The 20,155-nt window shown below is 33.6% G+C and overlaps 1 protein-coding gene across 2 annotated transcripts in view; it reads right to left on the bottom strand.

Annotated features, from left to right (window-relative positions):
- Positions 1-14,924: 14,924 nt before the first annotated feature.
- LOC145254709 (carbohydrate sulfotransferase 15-like) overlaps positions 14,925-20,155 on the bottom strand; it is a 93,493-nt gene continuing 88,262 nt past the window's right edge. For both annotated transcript variants that reach the window (XM_080113395.1, XM_080113384.1), the window contains exon 8: positions 14,925-15,278. In XM_080113395.1, coding sequence (XP_079969521.1) covers positions 15,112-15,278 — 167 coding nt within the window. In that variant the 3' untranslated portion in view covers positions 14,925-15,111. The remainder of the gene's footprint in view (positions 15,279-20,155) is intronic.

Here is a 20,155-nt window from a genome sequence, read left to right as displayed (position 1 = left end):
GTTTCAAACACTGAGTTGTTAGACCACCAAAATGTTCCACAATTGAGGTATCACTGTATATCCTTCATTTTCTTCCTTCGCTATAATGTAACAATGTTTGGGAGGGGGGAGGGGTAAATCAGAACAAAAAGGAAACTTAACGATAGCGATTGGTGGAATGTGGGTTCGAACCTTGAGGCCTATAGACTGAGCCTGAACACCTGCGCTACAGTGACAATGTTAATGTAAGAGCGATTAAAGTGAGTCAAGTCAAGGAGGTTTGGTTGATAGGTGGACGCTTAAGGAGGTCATCGCGGGAGCGTTACGATGACGGGGCCATTTTTGGCATTTGTTTACTTTGTTTCACTGCGGGATCGTTTTTTCATTTACTGAGGGGGCATCTATCATCCTCCAAAGATGGCCTCTACCAAAGCCAAGGACCATGCCACACCATTTTTATTTTTTCATTATAATTGATTATGGACTATTTTTGTGGAATAAACAAAGAGTTCTTCTTGGAATTCATGCCTGAAGGACAAATGTGAAGATTTAAGATTTCCTCAGTATAGAAGGATGGTAGAAAAAGTCGTAAAGGAATTGAAAAAGTCAAGATTTGACTACAAAGCAATATCAGAGAAACAAAAACACATGATTGACGATCTGATGCCATTTGAGTGCCAAAGTTTGTCACTGAAGGTGAAGGATCTCAAGCTCAACACTAATCACTACATCCATGTTCTGTGTGGAATCTTAAAACCATAGATTAGGGCTTAGTTGGCCATGAAAATAGCGATAGAGCAAAAAAAGAAAAAAGAAACTCTTCTGTGAAAAAGAAGTTGTAGGGAAAAGAAGAGGACAGCTTCCACTAGATTTTGAAGTAAGTTTTGTACTCTGTCAAGGCAGAGAAGAATGATTTGAGTGCCTCGTCCCCCCTACTGTTGCGACAACAGTACTAAATCTTAGAATGTATTTAATTCTTATATAGTTTGTTAGGACGATACAAAAGTATAATGTAAGGGGAGTAATCCTTTACTTCTCTGGTCAAAGTTGCCTCCCCTTGTTCGAGTCTTAGACTTGACTTTAAATTCTTGCGACTTCTCGCAAGATCACCAACCAGAAGTACAGAATGGAGGAAAAACAGAGTGACTTTCAAAATAGAGAAATGAACGTTTGTTCAAGTTATCATACTTGGACTTCTAACCTTTCATGTACTATGTTTGAATTGTCGTTACGTGTGTGCGTGTGTCCATAATAAACGTATATCGTTATGTAACAGCGAGTGATTTTCTTATTTGTTCATAATTATTCCATTCTTTCATCATGTGCTGCAAATATACCCACGGGAAGGCTGGACACCCTGTAGTAAGATATTTTGTTATATTGATCCTAGTGCATCTCACTTTATGACACAGTTAGAGAATTCCGTCAGGGAATGAGATATCTTCTGGGGTGGTAAAATGATCCAACCATTTTTCCAGCAACTTTCTTGTTGTGTTTGTAAGAATAATGTTATTTGTTGTTGGTTCTTTTTTGTTTTTTTGTAAAGACTATTTTTAAATCCTCACTTATCTCGACTTTTTTTTTCTTTTTTTTACAGAGGCCACTCGAGGATAAGGGTTAAAGAGTATACAGTAGTCAATTGGACAATATAGTAATCGTTAGTAATGGAAATTTAGTAAACTTGTTTATGTTGGACTTGAAGACAACCATATTGTAGTCAGCTGGAAAACAGGCAAACAGAAGACAGTTTCACAGGCATGCAGTTCTTATAAAGAAACTTTGTTCATGGAATCTACGTTTAGGTTTAGGCACAGATAAAGTGAGGGAAATTATTGAGAGTGTTTTCAGCTAGACAAGTGTTTCTTGTGAATGTTTGGCAAGGAGGGACCATAGATTGGAGCTCAGGCGAGCACTTACCATGAAAATAACGATCAAGCAGAAACAGACTCACAATATCTCTTCTGTAAGAAAGAGGTTGCAGGGAAGAGAAAAGGACATCCCCTACTAGGCTAAAACGTATTTTGAACTCTATCAAGGCAGGATAAGTCCTTTCTAACAGCTCCTGCCCAGATGTGGCAACAGTACTCCATCCTTGGACGTACCTGGCTTTTATATAGGCAGAGAGCTGCATCAGCAGTGAGATATCTACTGGATCAATAGAAGGATCATTTCATTGGCAATTTGTTTGTAAGAATAATGTCATTTGTTGCTGGTTATGAGAATTAGCAAGAACATTCCGTATGAGTATGAAACTGTTTATTATCAATAGAAAAAAAATGATAAATTTACTAAAACGATATTGTAAAACAATGTGTGTCCACCATCTTGATCTTTTTTTTCTGTCCAAGGGAGACAACCTTCTCATTTTAGAGTTATTTCCTTTATTTCCGCTTATAATATTTAGTGATGCAATTGATATTAGTCTCCCATTTCAAGTCGGGAGTAAAAGTCAGTTCCAGAAGTTTATCAAAGCAGGTAGCTTTGTTAAGGAGAGAGCCATTCATTTCAATTCAGACAAAGTGAGGATTCGGGCATTGGTGGTGAAAGAAGGGAAGCTTGGTTTTTGATGTATTCAAAATAACTAACCACCTTTTTCTCCATTGTATCTCATGCTCCAGGTCTAAAAAGAGAGAATCAGAAAAATCTTGATCATTAATGCTCTTAAAAGTGTTTCCATAGATTGTTATGCTATCTGCACAAATGTTAAAAAATGACCTTAGAATGTCATTAGGGAGATTATTGATGAAGATCAGTAAGAGGGTTTGGTTCAGAATGGATCGTTGAGGCACCGATACATTGATACTATGTGCTTTAGAGTTCTGCCCATGAATGACTACTTTTATAAACTTATCAAAGAGAAAGAATTTGATAGTTGAGAGGACATTTTCAGATATTCCATAGCTAGCAAGCTTGTTAAATAAACCTGTATACCAAACCCTATCAAAGGCCGTTTGATATGTCAAGAGCTATTGCTCTAGAAACGAAATCCCCATCAATAGATTCATTGATTCTGTGTGATATTTCAGTCAGTCCATCAGCTGTTGATCATGTAGGACAAAATCCATATTGCTTGTTACGGAGTAGACTACCTTTTTTGCTGAAGTGATTGACAACTTTTTAATGTATCACAGATTCAAGCAACTTACTCCTGATCCACAGAAGACTAATTGGTCTGTACTGAGATGCAGAAGACTAATCTCCAGTATTTTTAAATGTTTGGCAGGCTGAAGCTTTCTTTTCTACAAAATCAATATCTGATTCTGGTTCATCAATTTTTCTTGTGGATTCTTGCATCATGCTGTTAAGAACAATAAAATATTATTCAATCCAATTCCTTTCCAGAAAGTACTTTTTTCGCCTCAGAATAATTTTCTCATGGCTGCCATCTTTTAAAAAAGGATATGTAAATCTGTATTCATCTATGCAGACTTACTTTTCGTTGAATGAAACAAAAGAAATAATATAAAAAAATATAGAAAACAATTATAAGTAAATACACTACCCGGAAACGCCGGTTTGAGATAGCTAGTATAAATTATAAAGTTGAACATGTTTTTAGAAACTAAAAAGAGATAACAGCCAAAATTTCAATGCTTCCCAATGTAGCAGAGCATGGACACGTATGCAAATGCGTACGAAATGCAAAATGACGTCACCGTAAGGCTAAAGGAAAAGACTATAAAAAGAATGTGTGCAACAGAGGAGCACGTTCAAGAGTACGTTAGAGACGTAGGTGATGTCACAACCATAACATGTGGTGGGAGAATGAGGGAATAAATGTTGTTACAAGAAAAAGTGAGTTAAGTTGTTACTAGGGCTATGACAACAGCATATTCTTTTCCTTGTTTTGATTCTCATTGATATCTTACATGCTTTTATATAGAGTGATGTGGTTTTCAGTTGATTAATTGTGTCTAACTGCGCCGGATATATACTTAAGCAGCAAACCAATGAAAAGAATATGCTGTTGTCATAGCCGTAGTTATTACTTGTCTTCTGTTCCTTGCAACATACTCTGATACAACGTGTTGAGTAACAGGTTAACGCATGTGTAAACTGTGTGTAATGTTACACCAAAATTTAGCAAAGCTGCACCTGATGTTTCGTATCCGTACGCATGCACACATGTACATCATGACTCGTACAATGTTCATTTCCCCCACTATCACACTTTATCCTATGTATTATACATGCACTTTTGCGTTATAAAAATACTTAGTTGAATAGCATCATTTGTCAGTACTGACTACTACTACTACTACAACTACTACTACCACCACCACCATCACTCGAATTGCAATGAATTGGTTTTTGTGTTGAATAGATATTTATATCTCTTCACTTTCTTGTTTATTAGACCATGAGGGCATTTTTATTGAATATTAATCAACATTGTTGTTAAGCCGGCCTTGCAATTTACAAAAGACTGTGTTTGGGGGGGAGGGGTTATCTGTTTCCAAAATTGGAATCAATAAAAGAGGAAATTGCATCTGCTGATTGCTGAGGATAATTCCTCATTTCCTTTGGAAGTTTTTGGATTCCATCACATTCTGTTTTTGTGTTGGATAAAGATTCACGTTTTATGTGTACGACGATGAGTCAGAGCTAGTCTTAGCAATAGGAGAAACTTAGCGGAAAAATACTTGTTACTTTTGAACTTTTTTGACTGGAGAGTTTCGCTTTGGTTAACTTGAGCTTTTGTATAACCTTTTACTATGGTGTTACATTGCTTTATGAAACAAATATTTTTCTTTATTTTGACAAAAACTAGCTTGTAATAAGAAAGATGTTTTTTTTTCTCTTTTTTTGGCAAATTTTTAGATTAACACCTTCTGTTCAATCATCTTCCTGTCACACAAAAAAGCAGGCTATTACATGTAAACATCTTTGAAAAAAAAAAAAAAAAAAAATTAGAAAAGAAAAAAAATTTTTTTAGACTTTATAGTGGAGGATCAATTCTGTATATAAATTCAACTTAAAATGATTCCCATATTTTTTTTTTTTTTTTACACAGGAATCACCACTTACCAAGGTCCGGAGGCCACTTAAGAATAAGGGTTAATGGGTATACAATAGTCAATGTGATTATAGCGTTTTTAACATAGGTAGTGGGGTTTTTGTAGGTTGGATTACATAGGGAGAACGGTTCATCAAGAACTCGTTTACATCGGACTTGAAGACAATCAAATTTTAGTCACCTGGGAAGCAGGCCAATGGAAGAGTTCTAAGAAAGAAGCTCTGCTCATAGAATCTATATTTAGGTTTAGGCACAGATAAAAAGTGTGGGGAAACTATTGGTCGTGGTTCTAGCTAGACGAGTGTTTTTCGTGAAAGTTTGGCGAGGGGTGACCATAGATTGAAGCTCAGACGAGCACCTGCCATGGAGATAACGATAAAGCAGAGACAGGCTCACAATGTCTCTTCTGTGGGAAAGAGGTTGCAGAGAAAACCTAGTTTAAAAGTAGAATTAGATTAAAAAATGTAGTCTATAATGTGATTAAAAAAATTAATACAACTCTTTTTTTTTTTTTTTTACATAGGCATCACCACATTATCAAGGCCCGGAGGCCACTCGAGGATAAGGGTTAAAGAGTGTACAGTAGAAATTGGACAATATAGTAATCATTAGTAATGAAAATTTGGTAAATTTGATAACTTATATGGAACGGCTCATCAAGAACTTATTTACTTTAGACTTGAACACAACCATATTGTAGTCAGCCGGAAAGCAGGAAAACGGAAGACAATTCCACAGGCGTGCAGTTCTAAGAAAGAAGCTTTGTTCATGGAATCTACATTTAGGTTTAGGCACAGATAAAGAGTGGGGGAAATTATTGATAGTGTTTACAGCGACGAGTGTTTCTTGTGAAAGTTTGGCGAGGGGGGACCATAGATTGAAGCTCAGTCGAACACTTTCCATGAAAATAACGATACATCAGAGACAAACTCGCAACAGTTGAGGAAGATTGCTCTGATCGCATGTTGCTGCGTTCATGCTCGGGATCGCGTTCTATCAATTCAGCGGTATTGCTTGGGATCATGTTCTATCAATTCGGTGTTTCTCGGGATCGTGTACTATCAATTCAACGGTGTTACTCGGGATTGCATTCTATCAATTCAACTGTGTTGTTCGGGATCGTGTTCTATTAATTCAATGATGTTGCTCGGGGTCGTGTTCTCTCAATTCAACGGTGTTGCTTGGGATCGTGTTCTATCAATTCAACAGTGTTGCTTGGGATCGTGTTCTATCAATTCGACGGTGTTGCTCGGGATCGCGTTCTATCAATTCAGTGGTATTGCTTGGGATCATGTTCTATCAATTCGGTGTTGCTCGGGATCATGTACTATCAATTCAATGGTGTTACTCGGGATTGCATTCTATCAATTCAAAGGTGTTGCTGTGAATTGTGTTCTCTCAATTTGACAGTGTTGCTCGGGATCGTGTTCTATCAATTCAACAGTGTTTCTTTGGCAGACATGAGTTCTGTCAGATGTGCATTGGATTTTTATAATACCAATGTATTTAACTACAAAAAAACATAACACATGTTTTGAAAAATAATTTATTAATGAGCATTATTACAATAAATAAATATCAATAAAAAATATATTTTAAAAATATTGGGTGCAAAATTTATTTAACATCTGTAAGAATACAAAATAGAAATTAACCAAAACGAAATTGCTTTGCTCAAAAAAGTTCAATAGCACCTGCATTTTGATATTTTACTACTTAAAAACATTGTTTATAAAACACCATTTTAATTAATTTTTGACTGAAAAACAATGTATGTTGGAACCGAAAACTACAACACTAAATTGACTTTTACTTTTAATTTGCCGAATTGCTTTGTTCTGTTTATATTGTGTAGAAGCACAAAAAAAATCTATACACAGTGATCTTCCACTCTAAAACCTAAAATATTTTATGGATATTTATTTATAGTTAAATCATTCTTTTATATTACATCCTGGGCAACGCTGAGACACAGTGATCTCCCATGCTAAAATCTAAAATACTTTATGAATATTTTTTTTGGCATTAAATCATTTTTTTATATTCCATCCTGGGCAATGCCAAAACACAGGTTCGGCTAGTATATACTATAGTTAATATACATAATGATTTAACTGCCTATAATTAAGTGTTCGTGATTTAACACTGAAAGATAATACAAGAAATGAATATAATAAAAAGTTCATATAGTACAGGGTTTCTTTAAAATTAAGAAGAGATGTTGCGAGTGTGTCTCTGTTGTATCGTTATTTTTATGTAAAATGTTCGACTGAGCTTCAGTCTATGGTCCCCCCCCACCAAACTTTCACAAGAAACAATCGTCTAGCTGAAAAAACTATCAATAATTCCCCCTACTCGTTATCTGTACCTAAACCTAAACGTAGATTCCATGAACAAAGCTTCTTTCTTAGAACTGCACGCCTGTGGAATTGTCTTCCGTTTTCCTGCTTTCCAGCTGACTACAATATGGTTGTCTTCAAGCCTAATGTAAACAGGTTCTTAATGAGCCGTCCCACTTGTTAACAAATTTACCGAATTTCCATTACTAACGATTACTATATTGTCCAATTTCTACTGTACACTCTTTAACCCTTATCCTCGAGTGGCCTCTTGGCCTTGATAAGTGGTGACGCCTATGTAAAAAAAAAAAAGAAGTCTTCTTTGAGTGTCTTAGAAGGTGTGGTCATACAACACTTTCTCACTTTTGGAATACCTCTCAGAGTTCTGTTTTATACGTTTTGGTTTGAAAATATTGAGCTGAGATCATATGAAAATGTTTCAGACTATAAAGAAAGCAAGATATGTCAGTTTTTTGGACGAATGTATTTATATAAGAATTTGGAAAAGAAATCCATTATATTCTTCTTTGTGTGTCTTTGATGAATGCGGTCATACAACACTTGCCCATTTTTTACACAGTTCTTTGCATTATTATTGTATTCTACAAGATCTTTCAAACTGCACCAGTTGTGCAGTAGAGAGCAGACAAAGTAATGTTGCATCGTACTATCCTCCTCTCCATATTTGCGTCAGTCTTGTAGCCTCAATTGTTTACTGTTCTTGCTCGCCATATAATCACTCGTTTTTGTTGTTGTTGTTGTTGTTGTTGTTTTGTTGTTGTTTTTGTTGTTGTTGTTTTTTGGGGGGTTTTTGTTTGTTTTTTTTTAATTTGCTTCAGAACATTTAATCGTCCGAGCACGGGAATGGGGCGATCAAAAATTGCTATGATCAGATGAGGCTACAAAATTGACCCAAACATCTGCGAATGTGGAGAGGGGGATCGTACGATGCAACACTGAAAGATCTTGTATATCATAGCATCTTTTGATCGCCCCATTCCTGTGCTCGATTAAGTATTCTGAAGTAAATTAAAAAAACAAGCGATGTTCATCCATCATACGATGAGTCATGAATAGCAAAAATATTTTCATTTAAAGAAAGATATAGAATTTGAATGCTTTCTTATTCCATTTCTTTGAGTATCTAAATACCATCAACCATTCTTGTAGTATAATACTTTGTTCCAACACCTGGGTGGGGGAGAGGTAAAATTTGTTAGCGCCAAGTGTACATTGGGGTGTCTGTCATTGGCTTCTTCTGAAATAATTAAAATTTTATGGCACCTCTTTGGACACAAAGAAATCCTTTGACAATTGTTATTCCAAGCATATTTGAAAACCCATTCCCATATTTAGACTCTCCAAACCTAATTTAATTTGTTTTTATTAGTTTTTATTGTACCTATTTACAATGCCTCCCCACAGGACAGAGTTAGACACCAGGGTCGTTTTTTAATATGGAGAAAAGATACAAAAATAAAAAATTGTCTCAGTTGTGAAGAACTGCTCCTCCACCGAAAGAGAACAAGAAATGGAAGCGCAGCATCTGAAGAAAGTTCACTTTCCTATTCAATATCACAGATTTTAAAAAGCTTTTTGCACCTATTTAATAAATGGCCATGTGGTGTCTATTAAAGACATATCATTTAATATCAAAGATTTAACATGCTTGGAATTTTTTTTTTTTTTTTTTTTGGCACTGGTTTTGTCTGATCACCACATCCTTGGAAATATTTCTTGTTTCCTTGTATTTTGTTTGGTTTCGGCACAACTGAAAATATAGACGAAAATCTCACAATTTATCAAAATTTGGATAGAATAGATAAAGACCAATCATTGAGAAGTTTAACTTAAAAAAAACAACTTTCATTTACATTTAAAATACCCAACACATATGATATTCTTCTTTTTTTAGGCTATTATGTGTGCATACACTGAAACGTTATTTTAGAATTTAGAATGGGGGTTCAATTGTGCATATAAATATAATGTAAACTGATCCCATTTCTGTACATTATAACTTTTTAAGCAGTTAAGTAATTTTTACCAGTAATTCTAAGGCCGATCAGCAAAATCAGAAAATCAGATGTAATTGCTGTATTTTTCGTATTGCCACCCGTACTTAGGGTTAGTAGCAGGAAAGGAGTATGGTTTTTACAACGTTTAATAATACTATACATTAATACGATAGCGTGTGTGTCTGTTGTGTATCACGATTACATCCGAGTGACTATTTTTTAATTGTTATGGATTTCCATTTCTTATAATAAATAATTTGACCAAGAATTCCTCATAAGTTTTGGTTTTGGTTTCGATTATAGCTGATGGCACTCAAATCATTTATTTTCTTATAAACAATTTTACCAATAATTCTTCATAAGTTTTGGTTTCGCTTTAAATTATAGCTGATGGCACTTAAGTTATCTATTTTTTTTTATAAATGATTTTACCGAGAATTCTTCATAAGTTTTGGTTTCGATTTTGATTATAGCTGATGGAACTCCAGTGATCCATTTTTTTTTTAATAAATAATTTTATCAAGAATTCTTTATAAATTTTGGTTTCGGTTTCGAATATAGCCGAAGGAACTGAAGCTGATGTACCAAAGTCATATGGATATATTTTTGAAATCGCAACTTTATAATACATAAAAATCGATAAAACATTAACTCTATAATAATATATACGAAATCTGCAAGAATTAAAATATCATATTTAAGCATATTTTATGACCTGGCTAAATCGGGCGTCCCTGCTCGCTTGGATAAATACTTTTGCAGTTTTAACAAGGATTACAATAATATTATTTGATCTTCTCTTGCCAAAGTTTTGCGGGTTCTGCCGGTTTTAAAAGTATTATTTTGCCAGTATCATTGTAGGATTTAACAACCCTGCCTACAACACTCTTGGAACGTTTCACTTTGTCTGAAATCTCTCTAATTTTTTAAAAAATTTTACTTTTGTTAGTTTGGAGAGATCAAGGGGCTCCTTCCTGGGGCTAACACTTGATTCTTGTGTGCTTTTCCTTGTGTAGCTTCACAATAGCTTGTCTCATAGAGTAATCCAGTTTTGGGCGTTTCGCCATGGTGCAACATTTACAAATGACTAAGTAAGACTTATTCTTTAGAGGAAATCAAAAAAATTTGAATATAGCATACTGTTTACATTGTTTTTCTCAATTTTGTCCCTTACTTTTGGACGTTCCTATTTTGAAAATAAATAGAAATTGTAATAATTATTTTCTATTCTTTGCAAATGATTCAAATTTTAGTATGTTATTATAGATGATAACGACTATCAGTTGTCAAAATTTCAGCTTTTCACAGTTGTTATTTCTAACAAATATTAGGTTTTAAAATTTTGTCCCTTAGTTTTGGACGCTACTGTATATATATATGTATATGGATGTATATATGTGTGCTGTCTATAATGAGTCTCTTTTAATGTATAAGTATTAAACGTTCTGATATGTGAGTTGTATAGTGTATTTTCTATTGTGTGTGTGTGTGTGTGTACATATTTTAACAGTTTATAAACAGGGTTTAAACAAGAGGCAGATATCATTTTGATATAATCATTTATTTCTTGTTGGGTTTCTTTTCAGATTTGGCACGCTTGTATAAGACTGCATTTTGCTAAGTTGTCCCCTTCTGACTTCCAGAGACATCCTATCCAAAAACCTTGTCTGTCTGCTAATGCGTTGCATATTGAACTGATCTCCTTCGTAACCAAAACTCTACATCTCAAAATCTATCTTTTCCATTATGTCATCACTACACGTAGTCTAAAGATCCTTGCTGGGTTTTTGTCATGTATCATTGTTTATATTATGGTTAGATTAAATTCCATCTATCAAGTTAACATTTTGTGCAAGTTATGAAAACTAACATTCCTTTCTATTAAAACAATTTAACAAAAATAATTTTATCTGAAAATATCAATGACGTCCATGACATTAATCGTCGACCAGTACATCTTTCAGCATTGCTTGGCCAGTATCTAACAATAGTATCATGACAACAAAACAGATACTACACTACTATTCCTTAAAATAGGAAGTAAGGCTTGGGAGGATATTATCATGACAACAGAATAGGTACTACACTATCTTCCCAAGGAGGATGTAACCTTTAGAAAGATGATATCACAACCACAGAACTCTAATAAATGTTTAATATATATATAATACATATATACGAATGTCTGACTTAAATATTTTTTTAAATATTTAAATAAAATATTTAAATATTTGATAAATAATAATAATATATATATATATATATATATATACACACACACACACATATATATATATATACACACACACACACACACACACACACACACACACACACACATATATATATATTTTATTTTATTTTTAGGTGATGATTTAAAAATATCATTACTAGTTGTCTGGGCCAGACTAGGTAATTTAAAAAAATGAATTGTAACGAAATACGTTAGTAAATTACCAATAACAGTATGACAAAAATAAATGAAAATTGGTTAGATAGAAGCAAAGTCTGATTAGTCAGCTTAATTGCTATTTGGGTCTAACTTTGATGTTGGGACGATTAATCGGAATCGGGAATTAAGAAAATCGAAACTATTTAAGCTATCGGAATTGGTATCAGAATCATTATTGGAATCGGAAAAATGTGTGCCTATTTTCCGATATCAAAAATGATTTTCTTTATTGGTTTGTTTTTGTTTAAGACTTAATTTTTTGTTGCTAAAAATTAAATGGTAAATATGTATTGGTTTTAAGCTAGAGACAAATTAAGAATTTTACACTCATCAGTGTAGTCGTATGTTCGCAAAAATATGTACTTCAAATCACATGGATTTTTATGCTAATCTAAGGAAAAACAATTCTATAGTTAAATATTTAGTGATTTTTGAAAGAATCGAAATCGGTAATTGCATCTGAAACAGGAATTTAAACCGGAATCGTAAAATATTTTGGAATTGTACTATCACTAATATATATCAGGCTGACAAGAAGCTCCTGCGTTTTTTAACCTTTAACTTCAGATGAACATATCTCAGCTCAAACAAAATTTTATAGGTTGAAATAAGCACCATCAGAATCAACACATTTTTTGCCAACGCAAAATAAGTGTTTTTATGCTAGTAACATAAAAATTTTGCATTTTGGTGGCGATGAAGTTACTAAAGGCGTTTTTGATAGCGCTTTGAGCATGTCACACACAGAAAATTGTTGAGATGCTTGAAAAAGTGGTAGTCTGTAGGTAAGAAATCTAGAGAGCATGGCGGATATGGCAAAGTTTCTTAGACCAATTCGTTCAAATTTTGCAGAGTTGGTTTAATAATATGCAGTTGGGTTTTGTTGTGGAGGAGAATTGGGCCTTTTATGTTGACTAATTCTGGATGTTGTTGTCAAAGTTTCTGATGCATTTCATCCATTTGTTGACAGTACTTCTCAGCTATAATGGTTTTGCTTGCATCGCTGGTTGTTGTAAGTAATCCACTTTTCATCGCAACTCACAACCTGGTCGAGAAACGGGTCATTCTTGTTGCATAAAAGAAGGTCGTGAGGCAACCATTTATCAATTTTTTTCTGTCTTTCCAATTTCTCTGAATTGATTGAAAATTGTTGTATACATTACGTCTAATTCAGAAGCAAGTTCTCGAACAGTTGTGCCTGGAGTGGCTTCAACTAAAGCTCTTAATTGATCATTGTCAACATCTGATGGCCAACCACTGTGCTCATCATCTTCCAGACTTGTCATCACCACAAAATTTCTTAAACCACCATTCTGTTGTGCGTTCAGTAGTGGTTCCTGGCCCAAACGCTTTGTTGATATCGTGAGCTGTTTCAATTGAAATAAGAAATTGTGCGAATTTGCTTTTTTCCATTTTGTATTCAACGTTCTGAAAAGAAGACATAATTGTTTTAATACTATTTTAATCTAAACGATTAGATAGAGCGAAAAACACTCTTTAAAATGATATATAAACTAAAGGTATTATAACAAAAACTTACTTGAAAATACATCATTGTTAATTAAAATTAAAATTTCTGCAAATTAATGTGTGTGTGTGTGTGTGTGTGGTGTGTATAAAAATATGAGATAAATCAGTATATATTCAAGTGAAATCATATGCAAAAAAAATCAGCAACAGTTGACTCAAAGTATTAGTATTATAAAGCTATTTGTAAATATGACAACACCTGTTTTTCCTAATCGAATTTAATAATAAAAATTGGTGGTGATTGGGTCTTATAACATGTCAAGCAGTGCTAGTTCATTTTATGCTAAAACCGTAAATATGTTTTCTCTTAGTTTTGTTTGTGGATTAGTTTGTTTTGCAGGCGCATATTTCATAAATAAATAGTTTATGAATAAATATGTAATTCGACCATAATTTTGGCAAACATAAATACTTCTATTTTATTCTGACTTATCACTGTCTTGTCCACCAAGTTTTAGTTATTAAACTCCAACAGTAGTAAGCAATCTTTTCACTACACAATCCCATTGACCATGAAAATCAGAGAAATTGCAATATTTCTGCATTTTACATTTCTAGTTTCCGATAAAAACCTATTCCAAATATAGACAGGGTTGGTTTAACAATATGTAGTTGGGTTGGCAATACTTGTTGAAAACATTTTGATGCAAAACCTAGCTTAAAACACTGCCAGGCACAGCAAGTATCTTTGTGTGAAATTTGTTGCTGTACAACTCATGCTCTCTACCGATCCAAGTTGTGACAACAGGACCATTGCCAGCACCCTCAAAATGCAAATCCGGATGGTTTAACGCTTGAGGACACAGCTCAATGAAGTTTCCTGCCACCGTTATTGTCTTTGGTGTAGTTTCAAGTGAGGTTCACATCATGCCACCTCACGTTTTCAAAGTCAGCTTGAAAGCCAACATCAAAGTGTACCTGGATGTGCTGAAGACTGGTGATCGCCTGATACAATCAAGTGACCGCTGACAGACCCTGGGTGTGGCAACAAGACTCTGTGCTGGCCCGCAAGTCCAAAGAGACCCAGGTTTGGTTTCAGAAGGAGTGCTATGACTTTGTACCCTTTTCTCACTGGCCCCTCTCTTCTGCTGACCTGAACCCACTAGATTACTTTGGTTGGTCATATGTTGAGAACATCACCAACATGACCTCCCACAACACCAAACCTGATCACCACCATCTGTCGGGTATTTACCAAATTCCTTCTGGCACTTCTGGAAAAGGTATACTCCCAGTTCCGGAACTGTATTGATGCAGTGATTGAGGATGAAGGCGGCTACATTGAATAGATATGAGCTCTACTACATAATCAAGTTAACTGAATTAATTTTTTCAATAAAAATTTTTAAGTAAAGCCGTAATGCTGTTTTATTTAGAAATTTATCATTCCACCCTGTACTAGCATTAATGATGAACGAACATTTACTGTACCCCCCCCCCAAAAAAAGAGTAAATTTATTAACGATTTTGTGGGTGGCATTTTGAGGGTGCCATTCTGTATAAAGCCTAAAATCATTCTTTATTTTATAAACATAACAATTTTAAAAACATTTTTGTAAAAATTATTTCAACATATTTTCACAAAGACATATAATTTTTAATACTTTATTTTTATAAAAAACTTATAAATAAAATGTATCTGTAGATGAGCAGTCATTGTGGAATTGTATTTGTAGAAAAAAAAAAACTGTTGAGAGGTGTAGGACAACAAATGTCGATTATCTCCCTTGATTTTGTTTGGTTTCTGCAGACGATGATCGTTTGACTGAGTGTAGTTTATTTCCAGAGGAAGTTTACATTTCTGGAGAGTTTCGCGAGTTCCTTATTGTATGGGCGATAAAATTCCTTGAGAATCGCCTTTGTTTTTTCTAACATTGGTAATTTTGGATATAGACAACTGTGAAAAGCACCAACTTTAATGGTTTTGATTACAGGCGATTTATCTACAAGAAGATAAAAAGAAAATATTAGATAAATCAACCAAAATAGATTACACACACACACACCACACACACACACACACACACACACACACACATATAAAAATAAGAATTATTCTTTTATATCTTTTATGTATATAGATAGAGATAGATAGATACAAAGCAAAAACTAAAAAAATAACAAAATTTTAAAGATGAAGACAAAGACCTGTGAAAAGAGAAGTATCAGTGTTGAAGGAATGTATATATCCATGTTCCTATAAATTTTTTGTGTGTGAATTGATATTCATATTAAAAACCTTTTCTTCTATTCATTTAAAAAGAAAATATAACTTTCTTATATATGGGTTGTGGAATTTCATTCATCTGCAAAAGATCTAGCTAATTTGCATATTCTTTTAGACATTTATTTTAATTAATTCCCTGTTAGGTTTTTCGGTTTTCTTATGGGATGATCATCTTTAGTTAATAATTATGTGTAATTATATTCATGCAGATATTCTACATGATTAAACTTGTATAATATTTGCATAAAAAGGTTATAGTAAACATAAACCTCTTCCTATATATATTTATGCATGCCTATATATATATATATATATATATATATATATATATATATATTTTTTTTTTTTTGTTTAAAAAGTTTTGCCTACCAAAGTTTTTGGTCTACAGACATGAAACTTAATATATAAGGTATTTGAACCCATGTGAAACTTTATATTTGGGTTTTAGCCGGGAAAAATCAGTACAAATAGAGTGAAAATTAAAAAAATGGAATTTGCCAGGTGAAGGTCGAATGACGGTATCATGAATATGCATGTGTAACAAAATAGTCATTGGTTCATATATTATTTTAGCCTTGCAGCAAACATGTCTTCACAGCTCAGGCATTAACATCAAAGGAAAAAGTAAATCGTAAGCTAAACGTTTTGGTTTCAATTCTTGGTGGTGGTGCATGAGTCATTTTTTTTTTTTTAACTTTTTCAATCCTTACTATGTATTGGGTCCAATATAATCTCCACAGTTATATAAATGCAACTTTGTATGTGTGTGAGTTCGCTCATTATAGACTCAATAACGGCTGGACCGATTTTTATGAAATTTCACAGAAAGGTACTTGCTGTGCCTGGCAATGTTTTAAGCTAGGTTTTGCATCAAAATGTTTTCAACAAGTATTGGCAACTGATAATTGCTATGTATTATTGTATGTATGCAAATGAAAATGACCAGCCATTTTTCCTGGTCGTATTTCTGTTATGGAATTGTTTGTATTATTACTTCACACTTCACAGTGCACGCACACACGCACAGACACCCACACGACTATTACAGCATGTTTTCTTTCTATCTTTCTTTTTTTTTGTTTTTGTTTGACGACGTAACTTCTTAATGCTGTTCCGTTAACTGGAAAGACGTTTATTTATACAATTGGACAATTCACCTTCTTACATCAAAAATTCACAGACGGTAATACCAAAAATTCACAGACGGTAAAACCTCAAAAATACAACTTAAGATTTTTTTATATTTCAAAATAGTTCTTCCATTTTTTCCTTAATTTGACTTTAATTAACACTTTAAATAACATTTATTTATACAAATACAAAATCATTAACTTACCAAAAATGATTTTTTCTTTGAATAACTAATCAAAACAAAACACTCCTCTTAACAACAATAAAACCACATTGCTTATACATTACTTATGCATTTACGAACACTTATTTAAAATTCCCTCTTTTCTCATTTAATCTTCTCATAAATTTCGATTAAGATTTTTTTTGAAAATTTATATTTTTACATATTTATTTTATCTTACACTCCATTTATTTTTCGTATATCTTACTTTGTTTTATATATATATATATATATATATATATATATATATATATATATATATATAAGTTTACAAAACTGTATATTTCTATACAATTTCTATTAATCCCCATAATTCTTCACTGATGTGTCAGGGAATTTACATATATCGATTGCCTTTTTCCCGGACATTTTTTAAAAATAAATTTTTTAACATACGCACTAAATAGATATTGACTCGGTCAACCATTCTTTCGGCAGAGTCTACAGCAAACTAAATAAACATTTGCCACAACCCTTTCTGACCACTTGCTTGGAGCATCCCATTTCGATTCCAAACACACACTCACAGAGTAATTTACCAACGATGCCTCTCCTCTCTATTAACCGTGTTTATTCTTTCTTAAACTTTGCGAGCACCCAATACAGAGTTCACTAACCTGAAGTCTTTTTTGTAACAAAATAAAAACAGTTACATGTATTTACAAAGTAACCTCTATGGGAAAGAGAAATTGAAACCGAATAAACAGAGTAAAAATTTGAATTTGGCAAACCTAGATTGCCCTTAAATGTATTCAGAAGCATTCGGTCCTTATAATTCTTTCTTCTTTATTTGGTTGCAAACTCTGCATAATTAGATTCATTATGAGCAGCCCTAAACAATGTGTTGGCTGTGGAATAAAATTTTAGCAGTGCAACAGTACATTATTTTTCTGTTTTTGAACGTCCATTGAACAAGCAACTGATCCTGAAGAAATTTCCAAAGAGTCTACACACATATTTAATCAAAATGTGATTCAGAGGTTTCTTAGATATCGGTTTAACAAAACATAGGCCTCAACAACTAAGCACAAGTAGTATGCCCGGCAACATAAGGAATTTTTTGCCATAATTGATTAATTGTAGAACTATACAGCGACAACCACATAAATTTTTACAATGAATAGATAGTCGATGTTGATCCTGTGGTTTCTTTCGCATACAATTAAAGAAATCATGGCTCCCAAAACCTTGCCAACATAGTTGGTTTTGCGCTGGAAGAATAGCTGCTAAGGGGACAAATCAGAGAAATTAGATTATTGCTGGCACGTTGTATTAACTATGTAGAAGCTACATTGATCAGTAAGTGCCAATATAACCAAAATTTACAAAACTAATTTTAGGATTACAAAAAAAAAAAAAAATATTGAATTCACCAAAGATACAGACAATAAGCATAAAAATGGCATTAAATCAACCCCTGACCAAGGTCGGGTAATACTGTTAGTATAATAATAAATACGAAACCTAAATTAATAAAAATATCATATTTAAGTGTATTTTGCAACCAGGCAATGTCAAGCGGCCTGCAAGTATATACAATAAGTAAGTTTGTACACGGAGTGATGCAACAACACTCACTTCCATAAAACGGACGAACATAGAAATTAAAATGCTTTATGTATTATGTTATAGTAGTTTCACATAACTAGTTTTGACTAAGTGGTGCCTGGAGATGTTGGGTTACAGGCATTAGGTGTAAATAAAAGGAGAGTGGGGTAAGTCTCCTATGCTAGTAGCAGAGTAGGTAAATCGCATGACTGGTGTTAGTTTCTGTTGGTCAGAGATTTCATCTGAAGGTAAAAGGTAGTGAAGGTAATACCTGGTGGTGAAGGGGTAGTCTGTGCGTAGGTAATAAGTGTGATGTGATGTGGAACACTTGGGTGGAGGACTGTTTATTCGGCGGTTGAAAATATGTTAATGGAGAAATAAAGTGCCATGCTGGTCGGTGCAGTGCCTAATTGGTTATATACTCTGCCCATGGTTGGTGCAAAGTAGAGCATCATCACATGTCCAGGGCTCTAGAGCAGTCCTCTATCTAGCCACTTGGCTTTTAGATCTCTTCTATCATGAGAACATATTTTGAATATTTCTGACTCGACATTAAAACAGTTCATCAAGGTGTCGATTGCATTGCAATATTTTCAGCTTCTCGATATTACAAAGATATTTCTTAGGTTTACGACTGTAAAACTTTTGGCATTCAAGTATTCTCCAATGGTCAATGTGTGAGATATTTGCATCTTTCAGATTCCAGACCAAAACAGTTAAAGACATGGGACTTCATCTTGTCTTGGTGCCTAAGGGTAACAGTACAGCTCTGAAATGTTTGAATTTGTCTTGAATGATACCTACATAAATCTCTTCTTTTTTTGGTGGTAGTGTCGAAGGTGGTTTGCCCCTTATATATTACGGCTCTCACAAACCAGTCCCTCCTCAATAACAAATTATCTTTGATCCTACAAAAGCAAATCAGATTGCTAGAATTATTGGAAGCCCCAACCTTGGAAAGATATCAGGATCTCACAGAGAATAACAGAAATTCCTGTTAAAAGTTTGATCATGTTAAGTTCTTGTCTGCAGGGAATAGAAGTAATTGCTAACATTGAACTTTACACTAAGGTAAAGTGAACCAAATTATATTTCTTTTATTGGCCCTATTTAGATTTGGGGTATAATTGGGAATGAAGGAATATTTTTCCCCGCTTTCAATACAATTAATGATTCCAATGTAAATTTCTAACTCTGAGACAATTACTGTTCTGATTCTGATACAATTAGCGATCCCGATTCTTTATAAATCTCTAAATATTTAACTCTACGGTTATTATTATTCCCAATTACTGCAAAAACATGTGCAGATATTTTCTCAAGCGTAAAAATACAGTTGATTTTTGTTTTACTGGTAGTTTAAAATCAATAAATATTTATTATTTTAACATTATTACTAACAGTGGAAGATTTTGTTTTAAACAAAATCATATAAAAAAAAGACAGTTTAAAAAAATCGTTTGTAGCATCAGAAAATAGGCACAAATTTTTTCTGATTCCGATACCCCCAAAAGTTCCGATTTTTCTGATTCCCATTAATCATCCCAACACTAGTTTAAAACTACTCTTGCATAAGTGTTATTATAGTAAGGAGAAGTCTGTCGAAAAATGTCAGAGTCTGATGGAATTCTTCTGCTTATGATAACTTCTCGCAATCCAGCTGATATGATATAAAATAGTTGTAAAGGGTT

The sequence above is a fragment of the Euprymna scolopes genome, chromosome 3, assembly GCF_053919585.1.
Source record: "Euprymna scolopes isolate OS-2025 chromosome 3, ASM5391958v1, whole genome shotgun sequence".
NCBI lineage: Eukaryota > Metazoa > Mollusca > Cephalopoda > Sepiida > Sepiolidae > Euprymna > Euprymna scolopes.
Note: the sequence above shows the minus strand (reverse complement) of the source record. Positions and strands in the feature narration are given on the sequence as shown.